The 24,802-nt window shown below is 54.9% G+C and overlaps 1 protein-coding gene and 3 pseudogenes across 6 annotated transcripts in view; all 4 read right to left on the reverse strand.

Annotated features, from left to right (window-relative positions):
* The window catches only part of LOC107320284 (protocadherin gamma-C5), a 77,359-nt gene that overhangs the window by 36,207 nt on the left and 16,350 nt on the right, over window positions 1–24,802 (reverse strand). Inside the window, exon 1 of one of the 3 annotated variants that reach the window (XM_085518975.1) lies at window positions 3,124–5,821. The exons of the other annotated variants lie outside the window; for them this stretch is intronic. Within the exon in view, the coding sequence (XP_085375101.1) occupies window positions 3,124–5,598 (2,475 nt within the window). The 5' untranslated portion in view covers window positions 5,599–5,821. Of the gene's footprint in view, window positions 1–3,123; window positions 5,822–24,802 lie in introns of those variants that run through there. 3 annotated transcript variants of the gene reach the window in all.
* On the reverse strand, window positions 6,479–11,954 carry LOC146757941 (protocadherin gamma-A2 pseudogene; annotated as a pseudogene). The gene has a single exon (XR_014935490.1). The product of XR_014935490.1 is annotated as a protocadherin gamma-A2 pseudogene (transcript).
* Window positions 15,058–17,818, reverse strand: LOC146757942 (protocadherin gamma-A5 pseudogene; annotated as a pseudogene). Its single transcript, XR_014935489.1, has one exon. The product of XR_014935489.1 is annotated as a protocadherin gamma-A5 pseudogene (transcript).
* LOC146757943 (protocadherin gamma-A5 pseudogene) lies at window positions 20,677–23,676 on the reverse strand (annotated as a pseudogene). The gene has a single exon (XR_014935487.1). The product of XR_014935487.1 is annotated as a protocadherin gamma-A5 pseudogene (transcript).

A 24,802-nucleotide genomic window follows, 5' to 3' on the forward strand; every position in this document is an offset into this window, starting at 1 on the left:
TTTCAAATACTGGCTTACATTCATCCTAAACAATGATTTTTAAACAAAGGAAGCAGCCCTTGCATCATCATCCCACAAACATGGTTTTAATTCAGACACTTGAAACTCAACACAGGAGGGCACCGCAGTCTTCATGGTGTGCACCATAATTCACCTCCAGAGCACCTGGAAGTTACCAAGGTCTACAGCTGCAAGCAAGTCCGAAAGTCTTTCTCTGCACTAGATAACAAGGGACATCATTTTAACAAATCAAAGTCTCTCATCAATTTCACTAGTACGTGTCCTGCTCATCTCTGATGAATACCAAAATGAGAACATAAAGGACTCAATATGGGATGCTTTCTCAAGACGAACTTCATGAGAAACCATGAGGGATTCGGTTTGAATTTCTGCTTCATTTTCTTAACATAAGATTCTATCTTCATGTTCTTGAGGCCTCATGAAGGATATGGAGCAAAATGACACAAGCAGTTCAAAATGCAAAAGCACTGTCCAGAAATGGGAGATATAAAGCACAACCTACCTGGGGGAAAAAAGAGACCTGGAACCTTAATTCTGACCATAGGAAAGCTCTACGTCACAGTGTTACATGCAGAGACAGCTAAGTGAATGAGATTCCATGATGGGATTTTAAGGCATCCTACCCATTGAAAGCGTCCTTCTACAAGCAGTTTTTAACAACAATAACTTATTAGCATTTCCTTTGGGTAAGAGAAAGGAAGATAACAGTCTGAACAGCGCAGGCCTTTGTTCAGATCAAATCAAACCATTATTCAAACAATCCTCCTGTAGACCCACATGTTTTTCAGATCCAAAGCCAGATGCACACCCTCATTACTCCGCATTCACAGAATTGATACAATTGACAAATTTTTGGCCACAGATATCTTTTGGCCACGTCATCACCCAGCATGAACATCGAAGAGTATCAAAGTATTTCAAAGTCTGTTTTGATAGCTGTAAACATTCAAGGCATGTGTTCCTGTAGAAGTCCTCACCAAGGCCTTCAGTTACAACAGATCTTCCAAGCTCTGAAGGATTATCAGCCACACTGAGGACCATCTTTAGACCTTGACAACAAACAATGAACATCCTTAAGCCAACATATGTGAAGGAATCAATTTCATTTGCAATTATGTGACTAGGTACATATAGGCATAATAAAGATTGCTAGTAGACAGCAAAGGCACAGGAGGAACCACCCAGAGCTCAAAATATAGAGCATAACCAGAGGTAGCCAAGGAAGTTTGGACAAAACTAAAGGGAAAATCTGATCTAACAGCTATGATAAGTTGAAGGTTAACACCTATCTTTCATACATTAAAAATTAACCACAACAGACTCTTTCAAATGCCCTATAAGTCTTCAGCCATCAGACCTGTATACGTCCAAGGACTCCAAGAAACAAATGACACTAGCAAACCTGCAACATGGCTGCTGCTATATGTTTGTTAGTGGAGACACACCCAGCTCCACCCTTGGTAGGTCAACTTTGAAGTATGAAATCAAACCACTGCCCAGCCCCAACCATATCATCCAGCCTGTCCTCTAAGTTCAATGCCAGCAACTATCCAACTTTTGGCCATACATCACAGCAAGAGCACTTCATTCAGTGCTGTCTCCTTAGAAACATAAGCACGTAGCAGTATTCACAGCTGAAAACAGTCAAGATAGGTATGCAAACTGCTCACCCAGTCTTACAATTACAAGGGAACTTCCTGTCTGATAATACAGCCTTTAAAGGTGAAACAGCTCTTACCACAGTTAACAAAGACACCCCCAACTCCATTCTTATAGGTTATAGATAGAAGACTAGGAATCAGTAAGCCACATCCCCTTTTTCCTCCACAAGCCTTTCACACACATCACACCGAGGTCATTCACAAACACAGCTGTAACGATTGAAGATAATTGCATTTCACCTTCATAACAGGCAGAGGTCATCAAAGGACCAGCTGCCCAGTCTGTTTCTTGAACTCTTGCACAAAAATCAAAGCATAGAAGAGTAGAAAGACATTCCCTTGCTCAACACACCATGATGCAGTAACTTTCTGAAGAGAATAAAGGAGAAGCAGCTACATTGTACACAGAATCATTAAGAGACAATCCTAAGAGATTAATCTTAAGAGATCTTCCAGTCTTTAGTGGACGTCAGAAAGAACCAGATTCTTAAGCTCTGTACAGGTAAATAGAGGTAAAGCAAACTCTATTATCTGCACTATCTTTACAGAGATGTTATCCTTTCATCAATCCAAAACTCAGGAAACAATGAATGTAGAAGAGCAACAATAACGCTGGTATTAAAATTCAACCTTTACCTCTAGTGGAAAAGGAAGGAAAGTTTGGATCAGCAAGGACAATCTCACATGACTCAATAAGCACACAGCTATCAAGAAAACAGCAGATCCTGAAAACCATTACAAGTTTTATTCGGAACATCTCGTGTCGACAGAAGAACTTGAATTTTACATGGCAGGCAAAAAGATGAGTGAGAGAGGAATGAAACACAGAAAGTCTTGGTAAAGCAAACTCGAACTGAAAGAACACTCACACCTCCCACCTTCCACCCCAACATCAATGCTGACAACAGAGCCTGGGTTTGCATCCCCTCAGCAAAGGGCATCTACACAAAAGGCGCGTTGAAACAGCTCTGACTGCGAAGGACAGAAAGCTCCCTCCACACAGGAGAAAGAGCAAAGAGGCAAGAGAAAAGGAAGGAGAGAAGGGCTAAGAGAGGAGGCAGGATCAGAGAAATACACATACGTGTATCCTTAACGCAGCAAAGTCGTGCATTTTCATACGTTAAAAGGAACAAAACACTCGATGCTATAGACGTGAGAGAATAAGGATACAGAACAAACTGTAAGGCATCAGTCAAAGTGCCAAAGGCTCACAGTGTGCGATAATAACATCTCGATACCCCCTGCAGAACTGCACCGTCCCTTACTCTGCCCAGCAGAGAGCGAAACAACACTGTAAAAATTAGGGGCGTTAACACCAAACTTAGAGCAAATGACGATATGAGAGGAAAGGAGAAACGCGATACCACGGAGACTCAAAGCCACGAGCGAAAGTCGAGAGGGGAGGGTGGGACTCCAGCAATGCCGCGGTCGCATCACTCACCGTGAGGGCGTCGGGCTCGGAGTCGCGGTGGGCGGCTGCGTCTTCCCCGCGCAGCGGAGCGGCCTCGTTGGGCGCCGGCCGGGCCGGGAGCGTGTCGCAGCAGCTGCCGGCCTTGCAGCGCAGCTGGCTCTTGCGCGAGTCGGCCGTGAGCGACACGTCGTGCGAGTAGGAGCGCAGGAAGGCGCGGACGCCGTCGATGCCCACGAAGTGCGAGGCCGGGACGCCGCGCAACACGCCGGCGGCCGAAGGAGGCGGGGGCAGCCGTGCCAGGCGCCAGCGGCGCAGGCGCAGCGCCAGCAGCAGCAGCAGGAAGGCGAGGAAGAGGCAGGACACGGCCGCCACGGCCAGCACCAGCCAGCGCGTCAGGCTGCCCGTGGGCTCGGCCGGCGCCGCCGCGCTGCCCAGCTCCGACAGCAGCTCGGCCACGCTCTCGGCCAGCACCACCGTCAGCGTGGCCGTGGCCGACAGCGCCGGCCGCCCGCGGTCCTTCACCACCACCACCAGGCTGTGCCGCGCCGCGTCGCGGGCCAGCGGCGAGCGAGCCGTGCGCACCTCGCCGCTGTGCAGCCCCACGCGGAACAGCCCCGGCTCCGTCGCCTTGGCCAGCTCGTACGACAGCCACGCGTTCTGCCCCGCGTCCGCGTCCACCGCCACCACCTTGGCCACCAGCGCGCCGGGCTCCGCCGAGCGCGGCGCCAGCTCCACGCCCGACCAGCCCCACGAGCCCGACCCGGAGCCCGACCCGGAGCCCGAAGCGGGCGGCGCCGCCGGAGGGGGCGGGTACAGCACCTGCGGCGCGTTGTCGTTCTCGTCCGCGATCAGCAGCCGCACCGACACGTTGCTGCTGAGCGGCGGCGCGCCGCCGTCCTCCGCCCGCACCCACAGCTCCACCTCGCGCACCTCCTCGTAGTCGAACGAGCGCAGCGCGTACAGCGCGCCCGTCTCCGCCTGCACCGACACGTAGGACGAGAGCGGCGCGCCCCGCAGCCGCCCCTCCCGCAGCCGGTAGCGCACGCGCGCGTTCTGCCCCCAGTCCGCGTCCCACGCGCGCACCGTCAGCACCAGCGCGCCCTCCGCGTTGTTCTCGGCCAGCCGGGCGCTGTAGCGCGCCTCCGCGAACACCGGCGCGTTGTCGTTCACGTCCAGCACCCGCAGCGCCAGCACCGCGCCGCTCCGCAGCGCCGGCGACCCGCCGTCCGCCGCCCGCACCGTCACGTTGTACTCCGACGCCCGCTCGCGGTCCAGCTCCCGCGCCGTCACCACGCTGTAGTAGTCGTCCAGCGCCCGCTCCAGACGGAACGGGACGCCCTCGCCCAGGCTGCACCGCACCTCCCCGTTGGCGCCCGAGTCGCGGTCCTGCACGTGCAGCAGGGCCACCACCGTCCCCGGCAACGCGTCCTCCGAGATCTCGCTCAGCGCCGACCGCACCGAAATCTCGGGCGCGTTGTCGTTCACGTCTGTCACCGAGATCGACACTGTCGCCGTATCGAAAAGGCCACCGCCGTCTCGTGCATGTATCTCCAGTTCGTACATTTCGACATTCTCGAAGTCCAGGCTCCCCACCAGCTTTATCACTCCTGTGTCAGGCTCAAGATGAAATACCTTCGATGATTTTTTCGTTGTTGTCCTCAGCGAGTATTTGACGTCGCCATTGACTCCATCGTCGGGGTCGGTGGCGGTGACGCTGAGCAGCGTGGATCCCACGGGCACGTCCTCGGGCACTCGCACCGTGTACACCGCCTGGCTGAACGCGGGCGCGTTGTCGTTGGCGTCCAGCACAGCCACGCGGATGCGCGCCGTGCCCGTCCGAGCCGGGTCGCCGCCGTCGCTCGCCCTCAGCAGCAGCTCGTGAAACGCCGCCTCCTCCCGGTCCAGCGCCTTGGCCAGCACCAGCTCGGGACGCTTCTCGCCGTCGGCTCTCGCTTGCACGGAGAGCGTGAAGTGCTCATCGCCACTCAGCGAGTAGCTCTGCAGGGAATTCACTCCTAAATCCGTGTCGTGAGCGTAGGGCAGGGGAAACTTTGATCCCACGGCAGTCATCTCGTTCATTTCTTCCTGTACTTGGAATTCTTCGAAGCTGGGCGTATTGTCGTTAATGTCCGTGATTTCCACTTCGATTGCATAAACCTTCATCTCTCCCTCCACGATTAGCTCACAGCGCAGCACGCATTCTGATTCGCTCTCGCACAGCTGCTCCCTGTCTATCCTCTCGGCCGTCACCAAGTGGCCGCTGTTCGCATGCAGAGCGAAATACTGCGTCCTGCCTTGGGACACCACTCGGGCGCCGCGGTTGCCGAGCGCCGCCAGCTCCAGCGCCAGGTCCTTGGCCACGTCGCCCACGAACGAGCCCTTGGGCAGCTCCTCGGGCACCGAGTAGCGCAGCTGCCCCCACGCCGCCTCCCACGCCGCCACCAACACGCAGCACAGCAGCGCCCGCTGCCTCCGGCCCCAGCGCCCTTCTCTGGCCGCGCACATCTCCCGCACGGCCCCGCCGCTTCCTCACACTCGCCGCTTCAGCGCCGCTCCGCCTCCGACTTCTTGTTCGGATTCTCTGTCGCCTTCTTCTCCGTCTCCGTTTACGCGGCCGGTGCCGTCCGGTCCCTCCGCCTCTCTGCAGCACCGCTCCGCACCGCGGGGCCGATCTCAGCCCTTACGGAATCCGACACAGCGATGGAGAGAGCGAGCCGGGCCGCAGCGGGCGGGGCTGCCTGCAGCGCTCCGCTTTTTTTCTCCTCCGTGGTGAACAGCGGCGCCCGCAGCCGCCGCCCGGCACTGCACGCACGGCTCCACCGAGCGCCGCCGCTGCCTCTGCCGGGGGAGCCGCCGGGACCGCACAACCACCGGGCTCTGCGCTCTCTCAGGATTTTGTTAATGTTCTTTTACATTCCTTCTCGCCCGGTCTTTTTCTATTCGACTTAGACGAGTTATGTTTTGTTAATGGTGTTCATTCCGTACAGGCGGTAGTGAGTTGCTCCTCAGTCCGTTATTTTTCACTCAGAATAAGGAGAATCATTTTGGTTTATTCTTTCTCTTTACACTTCTGAGTCATAGCCCTTTTTCGCACAAGGACCGTCTCCCTTCGGATGTCCAGGGATTCTTCTTGCAGTCACTCGTGCAGGTAATGTTCCAAAGTTTTCCAGACGTCATTAATAATCTGAGTGTTGCATGAAATTCATGTTATCTCTTGTTTCCATTTCAGTTGCCTTTACAAAACCGTCACACTTTCTCCATCTTGCACAGGAAAAGCATTACATGTGCCATCCTCATGCCAGAGTTCTATAGAAAGTGTAATTCCCAAACCAAACGATTCCTCCCTGTTGTAGTGCAGGAGCATCCTTATTTTTAATTCCTATTCTCTTGTCGTTTTGCAATAACTTTTCATTTTTCTCTCCAGCACTGCAATATCAACTTAATGCTACATTCACTGATGACTTCTCTTGTTCTTTCCACAACAACAGCCTACAATAACCTGTTCTCCTGTAGGCATAGCACATCTTGTAGGGTACCTCCCTTGCATATTCTCTAGTGCATCATGCAGACGATTTACCGGTCCAAGTAGTTCACTATTGTCACACTAGACAAGGGGACTGGAGTTCCCCCCAGCCCTCTCAGATGACAGTCCCTGTACCTCCTGTCCTCCAAGGAATGAGAACAAGACACAAGAGGTGGCCACGAGCATTGCAGGCAAGTCTGTACTACTTTCCCATGTAACATGCCACAGGGCTTTAAGATTTCAAGGATGTAAACAATGCTTAACAACTTTTTGCTACCTCTTGATTGCAATAGCGGGTATAGAGGCATGGCTGTGTCCTCCTAAATTCCTTCCTGCAAAGTAGGTAAGTCATTTCAAATATTTCAAATTCTAATTATAAAGAAACAGCGGGTCCATGGGAGGGGCACTGCTGCAGAGTGTAGTTTCATTGACACAACTTTACCTTAAAAAGAGTACCTGAAAGTCATTGAAATTTCAAGCTGCATCATTGCACGTCATGGTTTTACATCCACTGGTACTAGTCAAAGGCTCATACAAATACGACTGTCATGCATGATACCCATAACATTGCAAGAATAGGACCTAGTAAAATAGGCACTAAACTTGACACAGTATTAGTAATCAAAACATGGTACAGACAAATCCACTGCTGACCCATCAGTCTTCCTGATTCAAAGGCTGACTTGATGCTGTTGTACTGCCCATGAAAAATATGATTACACTGCAAGAATAACAATCTCTAGCCTTTGGAAAACTAAGACATGTACAAGTGAGCATCTACACAAAAGTGATTTAAAAAATAGTTTCTACCATTCTTTCTCTGGGCAGTCTACACCCATTAGTTCCCTCTAGTATGTTTGCACATTTGCAGACTGAAACAGTTAAAAACACTGGGCTTGCTTTCATTTCACTTAGATTTCAAACCAGATACTTACCCATTCACTGGTGTGAAGGAAACTTTGTCCCATCAATGTTATGCATCCAGGTGTACATGAAGTTGTAATATGATAGCACTATATGGAACCTGGTATGACCCTGGATCAGTGTATGCAGGGGACATCTTTTCCCACACCACTTTTCTGCACTTCTTTGCCTTCAGCATCACAGAACTGAGTGCCTCTAGAGGCACTCTATCTCTTTCACTTCTCAGGCCTGCTCTACATATACAGTTCTTATCAAATTCATGATTCTGGGGGTACTAACGCTGCCTCCCAGGATAAAGAAACCAGGATCAAAGCAGAAGTAGTCGCATGCATTGGAATCAGATGTGAAAGGAAATACAGACAAGAAGATTTGCTTTCAAGAGGCCCAAACAAATCCTCCTCAAACCAGCAATTTCCTAAAATCTAAGCCAGGCTCCCACGCGCTGCCCTAATAGCTCTGACCTTTTCAGCACCATGGACAGAGTCCCCATTGCCACTGTGTATCAGACAACGACAGGAGCGTTTCATTCACTGAATCACAGAATTGTAGGGGTTGGAAGGGACCTCTAGAGATCATCGAGTCCAACCCCCAGCAACATCTGGATTTTAATGCATTGTTTAAGCTGTAGGTAAGGCTCTAAACTGCTCCTCTGAACTACATAGTAGAGGATTTCATTTTAGGAAAAAAACATCACTTTTCAGGACGTTACCAACACACCAGATCATCTCCAATCAATATGAAACATTAAATAAAAACAGTTAATAAAGGAACCTTCTCTAATTATTTCAGGAAACACACAATCACAGAATCACAGAATTGCTCAGGTACAAAAAGACCTTCAAGGTCATCCAGTCCAATCTCAAATAAACCAGACAAGCCTAACACTAACAACCCAAACCATGAGGAATTCAGTCTCAGTTTTATCACACAAGACATTCTGCCATCATGTGCTGAGACTTCCTCAAGGAAGGTCAGGAGTCTATGCAATACAATCTTATCATTTCCAGATGCATATTCTCAGTCCAGAAAAAGGGAAAAGTGGAACACATCAATGCTTAGAAGAAGGCCTATAAATAGAATTATAGCTATGAAATAACTCTAAACTACCATGTCACAACTAGATAAATGAGAGGTTTCACTCAAGATGTACAAGCCAGTAGAGATATGCACTATCATTCTACACACAGAGAGAACTTTTGTCATAAGAGGATTACCATTACCACGCAAGATGTCAAAACTGGGATGAAATTGTGCATACTCCTTACAGGACTAGACACCAACTATTAAATCAAACTGTAGTCCACACAGTATCACTGCTGGCCAACATTCTGTTCACATTCAAATGCAGCCACTCACCATCCTTGCTCTCCATTCATAACTTATTCTTGCACCAAGCATACATTCAACATGAAGCCATTTGACAGCTTCTACTAAGAGCACGTCATTCAGAAAATGCTGAAGGAAACTTAAACACAACCAAGTCCTTATCCTGACAGCTAGAAACAATATATCAAAGAGTGAGAGGACAACCACATAACAGCGACAAGAATATATCCACATCCCAATAGAAACACTGTGGGGCAGAGAGCGCAACAACACTGTGAATAGGGGCCCGAAAACCAAATACATGAGCGAATGAGGTCATAAGAGAGGAAATGGAAACAAGTTAACAGAGAGTCAAAGCTGCGAGTAGGCGAGAAAGGAGGGAGATGGGATCCGCCGCGGTCGCATCACTCACCGTGAGGGCGTCGGGCTCGGAGTCGCGGTGGGCGGCTGCGTCTTCCCCGCGCAGCGGAGCGGCCTCGTTGGGCGCCGGCCGGGCCGGGAGCGTGTCGCAGCAGCTGCCGGCCTTGCAGCGCAGCTGGCTCTTGCGCGAGTCGGCCGTGAGCGACACGTCGTGCGAGTAGGAGCGCAGGAAGGCGCGGACGCCGTCGATGCCCACGAAGTGCGAGGCCGGGACGCCGCGCAACACGCCGGCGGCCGAAGGAGGCGGGGGCAGCCGTGCCAGGCGCCAGCGGCGCAGGCGCAGCGCCAGCAGCAGCAGCAGGAAGGCGAGGAAGAGGCAGGACACGGCCGCCACGGCCAGCACCAGCCAGCGCGTCAGGCTGCCCGCGGGCTCGGCCGGCGCCGCCGCGCTGCCCAGCTCCGACAGCAGCTCGGCCACGCTCTCGGCCAGCACCACCGTCAGCGTGGCCGTGGCCGACAGCGCCGGCCGCCCGCGGTCCTTCACCACCACCACCAGGCTGTGCCGCGCCGCGTCGCGGGCCAGCGGCGAGCGAGCCGTGCGCACCTCGCCGCTGTGCAGCCCCACGCGGAACAGCCCCGGCTCCGTCGCCTTGGCCAGCTCGTACGACAGCCACGCGTTCTGCCCCGCGTCCGCGTCCACCGCCACCACCTTGGCCACCAGCGCGCCGGGCTCCGCCGAGCGCGGCGCCAGCTCCACGCCCGACCAGCCCCACGAGCCCGACCCGGAGCCCGACCCGGAGCCCGAAGCGGGCGGCGCCGCCGGAGGGGGCGGGTACAGCACCTGCGGCGCGTTGTCGTTCTCGTCCGCGATCAGCAGCCGCACCGACACGTTGCTGCTGAGCGGCGGCGCGCCGCCGTCCTCCGCCCGCACCCACAGCTCCACCTCGCGCACCTCCTCGTAGTCGAACGAGCGCAGCGCGTACAGCGCGCCCGTCTCCGCCTGCACCGACACGTAGGACGAGAGCGGCGCGCCCCGCAGCCGCCCCTCCCGCAGCCGGTAGCGCACGCGCGCGTTCTGCCCCCAGTCCGCGTCCCACGCGCGCACCGTCAGCACCAGCGCGCCCTCCGCGTTGTTCTCGGCCAGCCGGGCGCTGTAGCGCGCCTCCGCGAACACCGGCGCGTTGTCGTTCACGTCCAGCACCCGCAGCGCCAGCACCGCGCCGCTCCGCAGCGCCGGCGACCCGCCGTCCGCCGCCCGCACCGTCACGTTGTACTCCGACGCCCGCTCGCGGTCCAGCTCCCGCGCCGTCACCACGCTGTAGTAGTCGTCCAGCGCCCGCTCCAGACGGAACGGGACGCCCTCGCCCAGGCTGCACCGCACCTCCCCGTTGGCGCCCGAGTCGCGGTCCTGCACGTGCAGCAGGGCCACCACCGTCCCCGGCAACGCGTCCTCCGAGATCTCGCTCAGCGCCGAGGAAATAATCAATTCAGGTGCGTTGTCGTTCACGTCTGTCACCGAGATCGACACCTTCGCAGTGTCAAAAAGGCCACCGCCATCCTGTGCTTGCAGAAGCAGCTCGTATGAATCTCCTTCCTCGAAGTCCAGGTTCCTCACTAACCTGATCGCTCCCGTATCAGGCTCAAGGTGAAAAATCGCTGATGCAGTGTCTGTGGCTTTCTTCATTGTATATTTCACTTCCCCGTTGGTTCCGTCGTCGGGGTCGGTGGCGGTGACGCTGAGTAACATGGATCCCACGGGCACGTCCTCGGGCACTCGCACCGTGTACACCGCCTGGCTGAACGCGGGCGCGTTGTCGTTGGCGTCCAGCACAGCCACGCGGATTCGCGCCGTGCCCGTCCGAGCCGGGTCGCCGCCGTCGCTCGCCCTCAGCAGCAGCTCGTGAAACGCCGCCTCCTCCCGGTCCAGCGCTTTGGCCAGCACCAGCTCGGGATTAGTCTCGCCGTCGTCTCCTGTCTGTACGGACAGCGAGAAGTGCTCGTCGCCGCTCAGTGCGTACCTCTGCAGGGAATTGGCACCTACATCCGGGTCGTGAGCCGTAAACAAAAGAAACCTTGATCCCACGACTGTCGTCTCGCTCATTCTGAGATTCATTTCTGTCTCTCGGAAGCTGGGCGTGTTGTCGTTAATGTCCGTGATTTCCACTTCGATTGCATAAACCTTCATCTCGCCCTCCACGATCAGCTCACAGCGCAGCACGCATTTCTCCTGCAGCCGGCACAGCTGCTCCCTGTCTATCCTCTCGGCCGTCACCAGGTGGCCGCTGTTCGCATGCAGAGCGAAATACTGCGTCCTGCCTTTATCCAGTAAGCGGGTGTTGCGGGCGCCGAGCGCCGCCAGCTCCAGCGCCAGGTCCTTGGCCACGTCGCCCACGAACGAGCCCTTGGGCAGCTCCTCGGGCACCGAGTAGCGCAGCTGCCCCCACGCCGCCTCCCACGCCGCCACCAACACGCAGCACAGCAGCGCCCGCTGCCTCCGGCCCCAGCGCCCTTCTCTGGCCGCGCACATCTCCCGCACGGCCCCGCAGCCACCTCACACTCGCCGCTTCAGCGCCGCTTCCGCCTCCGACTTCTTGTTCGGATTCTCTGTCGTCTTCTTCTCCGGCTCCGTTTCCGCGGCCGGTGCCGTCCGGTCTCTCCGTCTCTCTGCAGCACCGCTCCGCACCGCGGGGCCGTTCGCAGCCCTTACGGACGCCGACACAGAGATCGAGAGAGCGAGCCGGGCCGCAGCGGGCGGGGCTGCCTGCAGCGCTCCGCTTTTCTTCTCCTCCGTGGTGAACAGCGGCGCCCGCAGCCGCCGCCCGGCACTGCACGCACGGCTCCACCGAGCGCCGCCGCTGCCTCTGCCGGGGGAACCGCCGGGACCGCACAACGCACTCTGCTCTCTCTCATCCTTTTTAAATATCTCAGCATTTAACCTTCTTCTGTCATTCGCTTCTTGCTGCTGACTACCGGATTCCTCCTCTTCTTCATGGTTTTCGTCATCGAAAGATAGCAGAGGGCTCCTCTGTGTGTCTCACGCTTTGAAAAGACAATCTTATCTATTCCCACTGGTGAGTATTTGTGAGTCTTCTCTTTCTTTCATGGACACACAATCTCTGCCATTAACTGCAAAGATTCTTCATTCCATCCTTCAGTGACATTTTCCTCTTCATTCCAGCTCCTACCAGTTGCCCAAGCACCATGTTCACATGCATGAAGATTTCTTCATTCATTCTTAATATACTACATGAACGTCTTTGTTGGAATGTATCTCACACAGAAAACAGCACCTGTGCCAGTGCCTCACTGCACTCCGAGTTAATATTTCCTCCTATCATCCAGCCTAATTTTCCTGTCTGTGATTAAATACTGACCTCCTTGTACAATCACTATCAACTTGTAAAATACTCCATCTCAGTTTATAAGTAATACACAGGGTCATTATGTTCTGTTCCAAGACAAGCTCACCCTACCCATCAAGTACATGTGCTATCAAGAAGATGCCTCGTCTTGCTCACAACACAAAGAATAAGTAGGCAACCAAAGTAGGATCAGTCTTGGAATCTCTGAGAAATAAAGGAAATGTAGTTTGAGTTCCTTGGCATAGTCCTTTTTCTGAGGAAACCGTAAGAAATTCTGCTTAGACTTTTAATTCCCTTCTTCCCCTTATTCTCACAAATTACTTTCAGTCTTGTCTTGGTTCCAGCTCAGTCTGTTTATCACACATTGATGTTTTGGTCATTATTGAGGGACAGAAGAGCACCCAGGGTGGGTCTGGGCAGGGGCACCATATGGTAGAGGAGGCTATGCTATGCTATGCTGGCTCTGCAGAAGGGGGAAGAGTGGAGCCAGGACAGTTGGCCTGTGTTGGGCATGGGGTTATTCCACACTGCATGACATCACAAAGCTGTGCAGAGTAGTTCAGTGGGTGGATGATGCTGAGGGATGGCTGGGCACTGATAGGTGGATGGGAGAGCTCAAATTGCTGGTTATATGTTGGTCAGTGAGCAGCTGTATTGTTAGCTGGGAGCTGGCCTGAGAGTGGCACATCATTGCATTGTATATTTGCATATATATACACACAGAGAATGTTACCTCAGACCAGGAGTTCTATTTTCTTTCCAGTTCTCTCCATCATCCCACTGTGAGAGGAATGACCTGCCTGTTCGGTTACACTACAGTAAGTCCTCTGCTCATTGAAGTCTCATCAAGGGAAGGAAGGATTTCCTACATTACAACACTTACACCGCCAAATGTAAAAGCCCTCTCCAGAAATCAGAAACGTCATCCAAATCCTTCTGGGAAGTAAAGGCCTGAATAGATAATGACGGCTAAGAAGAAAATTTATATCACAAGTTTACATTGAAGTACATGTAGGAAAATGAAGTCTCTCAAGGCAATTTTACCATTCTAACCAGAAAAATACTGTTCTGCATACACAGCCTCATAAACAGCTTTTATTTATGGGGCTCTAACATTACTCTTAAGGACAGGGAAGCCAAGGTCATATTGTAAATGGCACAGGCCTTGGTATGAGCTATAACATCAAAACACTGCCCTGACAAAACCACAATAACCCACCTATTTCACAGGCTTTACAGCAGGCTCTCATTTTCATAGCAAGAAAATCCCAGTCAGCACCCAACCTTACGTGATACATCACATGCAGCCTGAGCGTTTCATTCAGTTACGTTTTAAGGAAACATAAACATATCAAAGTCTTGACAGCTGAGAACATACAACATATGGATGGATGTTTCACCTCCCTGACCAACAGTTCTGAGGAATCTTCCATGTTTTGAGGGATATCAGACCTACAGAAGTCTCGGAAGAAACACCAACAAGAAATGTAATGAAGTGAAGGAATGCATTGTAGATTATAGGATAATGTACTTCTACATATAAAAGATAAAAACCCACCACGGACACCAATCATCTGTACAGATAAAACGAGAGCAAATTGAACTCCTTCATATCTGCCCTGTCTCTCCACAGATGTCATTCCTTTACCTACCCAACCATTAGGAAAGCAGAAAACAAAGGGCAGAAAACCAGCAGTAACAGTGTTCATAAAATCCAGCTGTTACCCCAAACATGAAAGTTGATGAACAGTGGATTATATTAAAATGTGCTGTATCAATGCTGTAAGTACTGCATCCTATTGCTCAAATATCACACTGACAAGTCAACAACTTGATAACCAACGGTGAGACGCGCAGTAACAGCTCCAGATAACAAACTATGTGCAATGACAACTCTGTATTTCTTTAACTGGTAACTGAATTTAAAAAGGAAGGAATGCTAGGATCAACAACGACTGTGTTAATGTCACACCTACAGGACTGCAATACACAAAATACAAGCCTTAATAAATCAACCAGAATGTCAATGAAAATCAAATACCAGAGATACCTGAAACCTAATGAACAACTGCAAGTAACAACCAACAAGTGAGATGGATCACCTGCTGTTGTGGGAGAGAGCAGAGAAAAATAAAGAATGAGCTGGAGGAAGTCTATATCACATACAGGCCTACGGTAAACTAGAGACGGATACAAGAGCTTTCACACTGCCATTATGTGCCATTCTAGCAGAAAATTAGAGTTCCACATACAAATCCTGTGAAATCTTCCTTTCCAGGGGACTATGAAGCCTCTCGTGACAAGTAAACTAGGATTGCGGGTCAAACATCACAGACGTAGTGCCAGCTATGACATCAAACCATACCCTTCTCAAAACCATCCTAACCACCTATTTCCTAGCATTAAGTCCAGTCTCTCACACACTTTTCTCGACATACAGACTTCACCAACACAATCAACCATAATAGCAATAGGCACTGTCTTGATCATGTACAACAACATTTCATTCAGTGACACCTTACAAAAACATAAGAACGTAAAATTGGTCCTACTGACAGCAGAAAACATTCTTGGCATGTATGGAGACGGCTCCCCAGTTGTACATTTATCAATGACACAGCAGAATTGAATAGGTTGGTTACCTACAATGAGATCTATCTATAGAATTTGAGGAGAAAAGAGGCAAACATGTTGAATTTACCAGAGCGGGGAGGGAGGATAATGAAGGACGCCGCGGTCGCATCACTCACCGTGAGGGCGTCGGGCTCGGAGTCGCGGTGGGCGGCTGCGTCTTCCCCGCGCAGCGGAGCGGCCTCGTTGGGCGCCGGCCGGGCCGGGAGCGTGTCGCAGCAGCTGCCGGCCTTGCAGCGCAGCTGGCTCTTGCGCGAGTCGGCCGTGAGCGACACGTCGTGCGAGTAGGAGCGCAGGAAGGCGCGGACGCCGTCGATGCCCACGAAGTGCGAGGCCGGGACGCCGCGCAACACGCCGGCGGCCGAAGGAGGCGGGGGCAGCCGTGCCAGGCGCCAGCGGCGCAGGCGCAGCGCCAGCAGCAGCAGCAGGAAGGCGAGGAAGAGGCAGGACACGGCCGCCACGGCCAGCACCAGCCAGCGCGTCAGGCTGCCCGCGGGCTCGGCCGGCGCCGCCGCGCTGCCCAGCTCCGACAGCAGCTCGGCCACGCTCTCGGCCAGCACCACCGTCAGCGTGGCCGTGGCCGACAGCGCCGGCCGCCCGCGGTCCTTCACCACCACCACCAGGCTGTGCCGCGCCGCGTCGCGGGCCAGCGGCGAGCGAGCCGTGCGCACCTCGCCGCTGTGCAGCCCCACGCGGAACAGCCCCGGCTCCGTCGCCTTGGCCAGCTCGTACGACAGCCACGCGTTCTGCCCCGCGTCCGCGTCCACCGCCACCACCTTGGCCACCAGCGCGCCGGGCTCCGCCGAGCGCGGCGCCAGCTCCACGCCCGACCAGCCCCACGAGCCCGACCCGGAGCCCGACCCGGAGCCCGAAGCGGGCGGCGCCGACGGAGGGGGCGGGTACAGCACCTGCGGCGCGTTGTCGTTCTCGTCCGCGATCAGCAGCCGCACCGACACGTTGCTGCTGAGCGGCGGCGCGCCGCCGTCCTCCGCCCGCACCCACAGCTCCACCTCGCGCACCTCCTCGTAGTCGAACGAGCGCAGCGCGTACAGCGCGCCCGTCTCCGCCTGCACCGACACGTAGGACGAGAGCGGCGCGCCCCGCAGCCGCCCCTCCCGCAGCCGGTAGCGCACGCGCGCGTTCTGCCCCCAGTCCGCGTCCCACGCGCGCACCGTCAGCACCAGCGCGCCCTCCGCGTTGTTCTCGGCCAGCCGGGCGCTGTAGCGCGCCTCCGCGAACACCGGCGCGTTGTCGTTCACGTCCAGCACCCGCAGCGCCAGCACCGCGCCGCTCCGCAGCGCCGGCGACCCGCCGTCCGCCGCCCGCACCGTCACGTTGTACTCCGACGCCCGCTCGCGGTCCAGCTCCCGCGCCGTCACCACGCTGTAGTAGTCGTCCAGCGCCCGCTCCAGACGGAACGGGACGCCCTCGCCCAGGCTGCACCGCACCTCCCCGTTGGCGCCCGAGTCGCGGTCCTGCACGTGCAGCAGGGCCACCACCGTCCCCGGCAACGCGTCCTCCGAGATCTCGCTCAGCGCCGACCGCACCGAAATCTCGGGCGCGTTGTCGTTCACGTCTGTCACAGAGATCGACACCGTCGCCGTGTCGAATAAATCTCCTCCGTCCCGTGCATGCAATTCTAGTTCGTAAGACTGTCCTTCCTCGAAGTCCAAGCTCTTCACCAATATGATCGCTCCCGTGTTAGGATCAAGATGGAATACCTCGGAAGCTTTGTCAGTAATTTTATTCAGCGAGTATTTCACGTCTCCGTTGGTTCCGTCGTCAGGGTCGGTGGCGGTGACGCTGAGTAACGTGGATCCCACGGGCACGTCCTCGGGCACTCGCACCGTGTACACCGCCTGGCTGAACGCGGGCGCGTTGTCGTTGGCGTCCAGCACAGCCACGCGGATTCGCGCCGTGCCCGTCCGAGCCGGGTCGCCGCCGTCGCTCGCCCTCAGCAGCAGCTCGTGAAACGCCGCCTCCTCCCGGTCCAGCGCCTTGGCCAGCACCAGCTCGGGACGCTTCTCGCCGTCGGCTCCTGCCTGCACGGACAGCGAGAAGTGCTCGTCGCCGCTCAGAGAGTAGCTCTGTAGGGAATTCGTGCCCACGTCACGGTCCTGTGCAACCGGTAATGGAAACTTCGATCCTAGGACTGTCATCTCAGTCATCCTCAGTTTCATTTCTTCCTCCCGAAAATTGGGGGTGTTATCGTTAATGTCCGTGATTTCCACTTCGATCGCATAAACCTTCATCTCGCCTTCCACGATCAGCTCACAGCGCAGCACGCATTTCTCCTGCAGCCGGCACAGCTGCTCCCTGTCTATCCTCTCGGCCGTCACCAAGTGGCCGCTGTTCGCATGCAGAGCGAAATACTGCGTCCTGCCTTGGGACACCACTCGGGCGCCGCGGTTGCCGAGCGCCGCCAGCTCCAGCGCCAGGTCCTTGGCCACGTCGCCCACGAACGAGCCCTTGGGCAGCTCCTCGGGCACCGAGTAGCGCAGCTGCCCCCACGCCGCCTCCCACGCCGCCACCAACACGCAGCACAGCAGCGCCCGCTGCCTCCGGCCCCAGCGCCCTTCTCTGGCCGCGCACATCTCCCGCACGGCCCCGCAGCCACCTCACACTCGCCGCTTCAGCGCCGCTTCCGCCTCCGACTTCTTGTTCGGATTCTCTGTCGTCTTCTTCTCCGGCTCCGTTTCCGCGGCCGGTGCCGTCCGGTCTCTCCCCCTCTCTGCAGCACCGCTCCGCACCGCGGGGCCGTTCGCAGCCCGCTCGGACGCCGACACAGAGATCGAGAGAGCGAGCCGGGCCGCAGCGGGCGGGGCTGCCTGCAGCGCTCCGCTTTTCTTCTCCTCCGTGGTGAACAGCGGCGCCCGCAGCCGCCGCCCGGCACTGCACGCACGGCTCCACCGAGCGCCGCCGCTGCCTCTGCCGATGTTAACGCTGGGACCGCATAACGGCTGCACTCTGCAATTAGGTGGTGTTGTCAGCATTTCGACTCCTGCATTCATTCTCTTCTTGCAGGTCATCACATATTCCTTTCTGTTCTTCACTTGGTTCACGATCTGAGAGAGATAGCACTGGGCTCCTCTGGCCGTTTTACTGGTATGTTGGATGTGTTGTCCTCTTGCAGTTCTTCTTTGTGTCTTTCTCATGAGTCTTATCACATTATTACAAAGGACCCCACCACCACCACCATAGCAGGGATTAGTCCTGCCGTCTTTCCTGAAGTACTTTTTTCCTATGTATTCTCTGTACAGTTTTCAAAATTCTACATACTGGAATATCTTGGTCTTTTCTGTTTCAATGATGATGTAAATCATGTTGGTGCTTTCTGGGATCCATCCTTCTTGGATAATTGAACCTCGTCTACATCCCTGGCTACCGCAGGAAGACAAGATCCCAAACCGATTATTTCTCTCTTACCCTGCCTATTGAAGACACTCCTGATGTTGTAACTTCATGTTGTTCTGTTTGTATTGACATTCTACAGAAAACCATTCCTATCTCCTTCCCACTTGGCAAATGGAACTTCTCACTCACAGTGCAGGGTGTCAAGTTCCAAAATCATACCACTGTTTAACCAAAGGCACCTTAACATGACATCTACATATTGTCTAAATAGGGTTTTCATCTCCATATCCCACAATCAAAGATATTATCAGCATCAAGACTAAAAATGCAACGATGCTGCAGGCCTTGGCACCAAGTGTGATCAAACCAGTGTCCTCACAATAGCACTGCCAACCCAGCTGCCTTCGACATTCAAATCCAGCCACTCACCACCCTTATTATGCACTCACAGCCTTTAGGTGCTTCATCAAACACATCCAAATTTTACCCATATGTCAGCCACTGCTGAGAGCATTTCATTCAGTGACACTTCAAGGAAACTTAAGTATATTCAAGTCCTCCCGCCCCCCAGGCCTGGTTTGATCTTGACAACAAGCAAGGCAAAGTAGTGAAAAGTACAGAAGGGAAGAACATAGCTATCCCTCATCAGACATCACTCTTCCACCACACCAAATATTACTCAACATGAAATTCAGGTGATGAACCCATAAGAGGAGTGCTGTCATTGCACTTGTGCACTAGTGAAGACTTCTCCACACTTTAAAGTTTGGCATTCAAACATTGTTCCTTCCTGCACAAGCTCTTCATCTGTAGCATCCCCCAGTCATTGTCAAATACACTTTTTACCATCGCCTTTAATATTTGTTGGTAGCAAACAGCATCAAAGCATCAGTTACCCATTCATTTTTCCAGCCGTTTCCCATCTACAGTATGGTCTTCCCTCAACAGATCATCAAACAGAAAGACCGTGGAGCATTTAGATGGGAAGCAGGAATTATACCTGGATAAGTAATGCTCCATTTCAAGACAATCACACCCATCAAGCATGAGCCCAATGAGGAAGATATCTGAACATGGAAAGAGGAAACGTTCAAGTGTCTGTCAAAGCAAGCTCACTATTGGAAGCACAAGGAAATCATGCAACAGATTTTAAAGGTCCCTTCTGACCCAAACCATTCTATGATTCTACCATTCTATGATCAGTTTCATGTGGCACAAACAGACCTCTGTGAACGAAACAATGGAAAAACAGACAAGCAGCAAACAAATACATCCATTAACTAAAAATCCCAAACAAGGTAGGACCAGAAAGAACAAGAGCACCTATTATGTGTATAGGTACTATAAAAGCAAGCTGAACTCTTTCATATCTGCCCTGACTCTACACAGATGTCATTCTTTCAAGTGGGTGATCGGTGGGAAATAAGAAAGCTGATAACTCTGACAGTAATGCTGCTAACAAAAACCCTACTGTTACCTCAAATGGGAAAGGAAAGGTGGCTTCTATCAACATCCACTGTATTGATTCTATAAGTACAGCATCCTGTCAATCAGATGTCACACTCACACAGACAACCAGATAACCAGAAGATAGGCCCACAACAAGGAATTAATAACGTGAAAGGACAATAATATTATTCATTATTCTCATCCAAAGAGTGAGTCAAAACACTTGCATCAATGTGCGGGAGCTGAGAAGGATAAGGAGTGAGAGATAAAGGGCAAAGGATATGCAGAGTAATGTGAACAAGAACAAAGAGAAAAGGCAATGTATCAACTGATAAACTCAGTATTCACACTTGTCTACTACAACAAAACCCTCTCCAACAGATTAACAACCAGATGTCAATCTTGTTTCCGTAGGAAGCCTGGATAGCAAAAGCTTCAAGTTTGGATCCTACAGTACGACTACAGCTGCAATAGAACCTTCGAGTGCCACCCCATTTGATTTCAATAACAGACAAAGAGATATTGCCAAATGAGGATTTGCTCATTCCACTCATAAGACACATTGACCGAAAACACCGTCAGCATATAGAATTCCAAATAACTAAAAGATCCTCTAAAAGCAGAACACAAAACAACTCCTAGGCACATCAGAGCAGTAAGGATCAAAACTCAGCGTAAACTAGGCACGTCAGGACCAAAGAGAGATGAATAAAGAAATATGAGAAGACATAAAACATCAACACCCTCGCTACCAATGGAAGCGTGGAGCAGGGAGAGAATAGAAAAGACATTGGGGAATGTCAAATTCCAAAGTAGAGGCAAAAGGAGAGGAAGAGACGCGGGAAACAGGGAAAATCTGAGCTAAAGACAGAAGAGAGGAAAGGGGAATCCGGGTAAAGAGGCAACGAACCCAAAGAATCGAGTGGGGAGGGAGAGACTCGAGCAATGCCGCGGTCGCATCACTCACCGTGAGGGCGTCGGGCTCGGAGTCGCGGTGGGCGGCTGCGTCTTCCCCGCGCAGCGGAGCGGCCTCGTTGGGCGCCGGCCGGGCCGGGAGCGTGTCGCAGCAGCTGCCGGCCTTGCAGCGCAGCTGGCTCTTGCGCGAGTCGGCCGTGAGCGACACGTCGTGCGAGTAGGAGCGCAGGAAGGCGCGGACGCCGTCGATGCCCACGAAGTGCGAGGCCGGGACGCCGCGCAACACGCCGGCGGCCGAAGGAGGCGGGGGCAGCCGTGCCAGGCGCCAGCGGCGCAGGCGCAGCGCCAGCAGCAGCAGCAGGAAGGCGAGGAAGAGGCAGGACACGGCCGCCACGGCCAGCACCAGCCAGCGCGTCAGGCTGCCCGCGGGCTCGGCCGGCGCCGCCGCGCTGCCCAGCTCCGACAGCAGCTCGGCCACGCTCTCGGCCAGCACCACCGTCAGCGTGGCCGTGGCCGACAGCGCCGGCCGCCCGCGGTCCTTCACCACCACCACCAGGCTGTGCCGCGCCGCGTCGCGGGCCAGCGGCGAGCGAGCCGTGCGCACCTCGCCGCTGTGCAGCCCCACGCGGAACAGCCCCGGCTCCGTCGCCTTGGCCAGCTCGTACGACAGCCACGCGTTCTGCCCCGCGTCCGCGTCCACCGCCACCACCTTGGCCACCAGCGCGCCGGGCTCCGCCGAGCGCGGCGCCAGCTCCACGCCCGACCAGCCCCACGAGCCCGACCCGGAGCCCGACCCGGAGCCCGAAGCGGGCGGCGCCGCCGGCGGGGGCGGGTACAGCACCTGCGGCGCGTTGTCGTTCTCGTCCGCGATCAGCAGCCGCACCGACACGTTGCTGCTGAGCGGCGGCGCGCCGCCGTCCTCCGCCCGCACCCACAGCTCCACCTCGCGCACCTCCTCGTAGTCGAACGAGCGCAGCGCGTACAGCGCGCCCGTCTCCGCCTGCACCGACACGTAGGACGAGAGCGGCGCGCCCCGCAGCCGCCCCTCCCGCAGCCGGTAGCGCACGCGCGCGTTCTGCCCCCAGTCCGCGTCCCACGCGCGCACCGTCAGCACCAGCGCGCCCTCCGCGTTGTTCTCGGCCAGCCGGGCGCTGTAGCGCGCCTCCGCGAACACCGGCGCGTTGTCGTTCACGTCCAGCACCCGCAGCGCCAGCACCGCGCCGCTCCGCAGCGCCGGCGACCCGCCGTCCGCCGCCCGCACCGTCACGTTGTACTCCGACGCCCGCTCGCGGTCCAGCTCCCGCGCCGTCACCACGCTGTAGTAGTCGTCCAGCGCCCGCTCCAGACGGAACGGGACGCCCTCGCCCAGGCTGCACCGCACCTCCCCGTTGGCGCCCGAGTCGCGGTCCTGCACGTGCAGCAGGGCCACCACCGTCCCCGGCAACGCGTCCTCCGAGATCTCGCTCAGCGCCGACCGCACCGAAATCTCGGGCGCGTTGTCGTTCACGTCCGTCACAGAGATCGACACCTTCGCCGAATCGGAAAGAGCACCTCCATCCTGTGCCTGAACGAGAAATTCGTAGAAGTCGGCTTCCTCGAAATCCAGGTTTCTTATTAGCCTGATCGCTCCCGTATCTTTTTCTAATTGGAATGCGTTGGAAGCCTTCTTTGATATTTCTTCAAACGAATACTTTACGTCTCCGTTGGTTCCGTCGTCGGGGTCGGTGGCGGTGACGCTGAGCAGCGTGGAGCCCACGGGCACGTCCTCGGGCACTCGCACCGTGTACACCGCCTGGCTGAACGCGGGCGCGTTGTCGTTGGCGTCCAGCACAGCCACGCGGATTCGCGCCGTGCCCGTCCGAGCCGGGTCGCCGCCGTCGCTCGCCCTCAGCAGCAGCTCGTGAAACGCCGCCTCCTCCCGGTCCAGCGCCTTGGCCAGCACCAGCTCGGGACGCTTCTCGCCGTCGGCTCCTGTCTGCACGGACAGCGAGAAGTGCTCGTCGCCGCTCAGAGAGTAGCTCTGCAGGGAATTCCCTCCCAGATCTGGATCGTTTGCTCTTCTCAGAGAGAACCGCGTTCCAGGTGCTGTCATCTCGTTCATTCTGAGTTCTAATTCTGCCGTTTGGAAGCTGGGCGTGTTGTCATTGATATCCGTGATTTCTACTTCGATTGCATAAACCTTCATCTCGCCCTCCACGATCAGCTCACAACGCAGCACGCATTCTGATTCGCTCTCGCACAGCTGCTCCCTGTCTATCCTCTCGGCCGTCACCAGGTGGCCGCTGTTCGCATGCAGAGCGAAATACTGCGTCCTGCCTTGGGACACCACTCGGGCGCCGCGGTTGCCGAGCGCCGCCAGCTCCAGCGCCAGGTCCTTGGCCACGTCGCCCACGAACGAGCCCTTGGGCAGCTCCTCGGGCACCGAGTAGCGCAGCTGCCCCCACGCCGCCTCCCACGCCGCCACCAACACGCAGCACAGCAGCGCCCGCTGCCTCCGGCCCCAGCGCCCTTCTCTGGCCGCGCACATCTCCCGCACGGCCCCGCAGCCACCTCACACTCGCCGCTTCCGCGCCGCTCCGCCTCCGACTTCTTGTTCGGATTCTCTCTCGCCTTCTTCTCCGGCTCCGTTTACGCGGCCGGTGCCGTCCGGTCCCTCTGCCTCCCTGCAGCACCGCTCCGCACCGCGGGGCCGCTCTCAGCCCTTACGGAATCCGACACAGCGATGGAGAGAGCGAGCCGGGTCGCAGCGGGCGGGGCTGCCTGCAGCGCTCCGCTTTTCTTCTCCTCCGTGGTGAACAGCGGCGCCCGCAGCCGCCGCCCGGCACTGCACGCACGGCTCCACCGAGCGCAGCCGCTGCCTCTGCCGGGGGAACCGCCGGGACCGCACAACCACCGGGCTCTGCGCTCTCTCGACATCTTCGTAATATTTCTGGCATTTCTTTTCATCTTTTGGTTCTTTAGTCGATTGAGACGTCACAGTATTTTTTTCAGGGACCTCATTCCATACAGACGGTAGAGTTTCTCTTCATTCAGAAGAAGGACAATCCTTGTGGTTTATTCCATCTCTTAACACTTCTGAGTATTAACCTGTTTCTGCAGAAGCTCTCTCTCCCAGAACATGTCCTGATTCTTCTTGCAGTCCTTCGTGAATATAATATTCCGAAGTTTTTCACATGTCTTTAATAATCTGAGTGCCGCATACATTTATGATCTCTGTTGTTTCCATTTCAACTGCCTTTAGAAAGCCAACACTCTTTTTCAGTTTCGTGCAGGAAAGGGATTTCATGTGCTGGGCACATACCCAAGTATAACAGAAAACAGAGTTCTCAAACCAAACGATTCTTCCCATCAGATCCCCTCAGCCCAGCCAAACATTGTGGGATTGGCCACCAGCTCTCCATGTCAGCTCCTCACATGTTTCCGAGTAGCCAGCATGCCACAGGTATATCTGAGATGATGGGCCTATTCAATGCCTGATGATCTTCTGTTGCCACTCCACTGAACAATGTGTAGAAAAGCATGGCTGTGTTATCCAAATATTTTCCTGCAATCTGTTCTCTTGGCTCCACATGGCATTTCTGCATGTATGAGTAAAGAAACAAACTTCCAGCTCTCCCATCTGAGAGGTACTGATGCAGTGTACAGTTGCATTAACACAACTCTGCTTTAAGAAGTCACCTCCCAGAGCACTTGGAAGTCACTGACAGATCAAGCTGCATCTTCATTTGCTTTTCATAAGTTAATTTCTTCTTGGAGGGGATAAGACAATCATTTCTTCCTTCAAGGTCATCATAGTCATGGAGATTGAAATCACTTCTTGGATCTGATGTTTCTAACACATAGCAGGAATCCTTAATTTTAATTC

This window comes from Coturnix japonica, chromosome 18 (genome assembly GCF_054131305.1).
Source record: "Coturnix japonica strain WE chromosome 18, WE-NBRP24, whole genome shotgun sequence".
Classification (NCBI taxonomy): domain Eukaryota; kingdom Metazoa; phylum Chordata; class Aves; order Galliformes; family Phasianidae; genus Coturnix; species Coturnix japonica.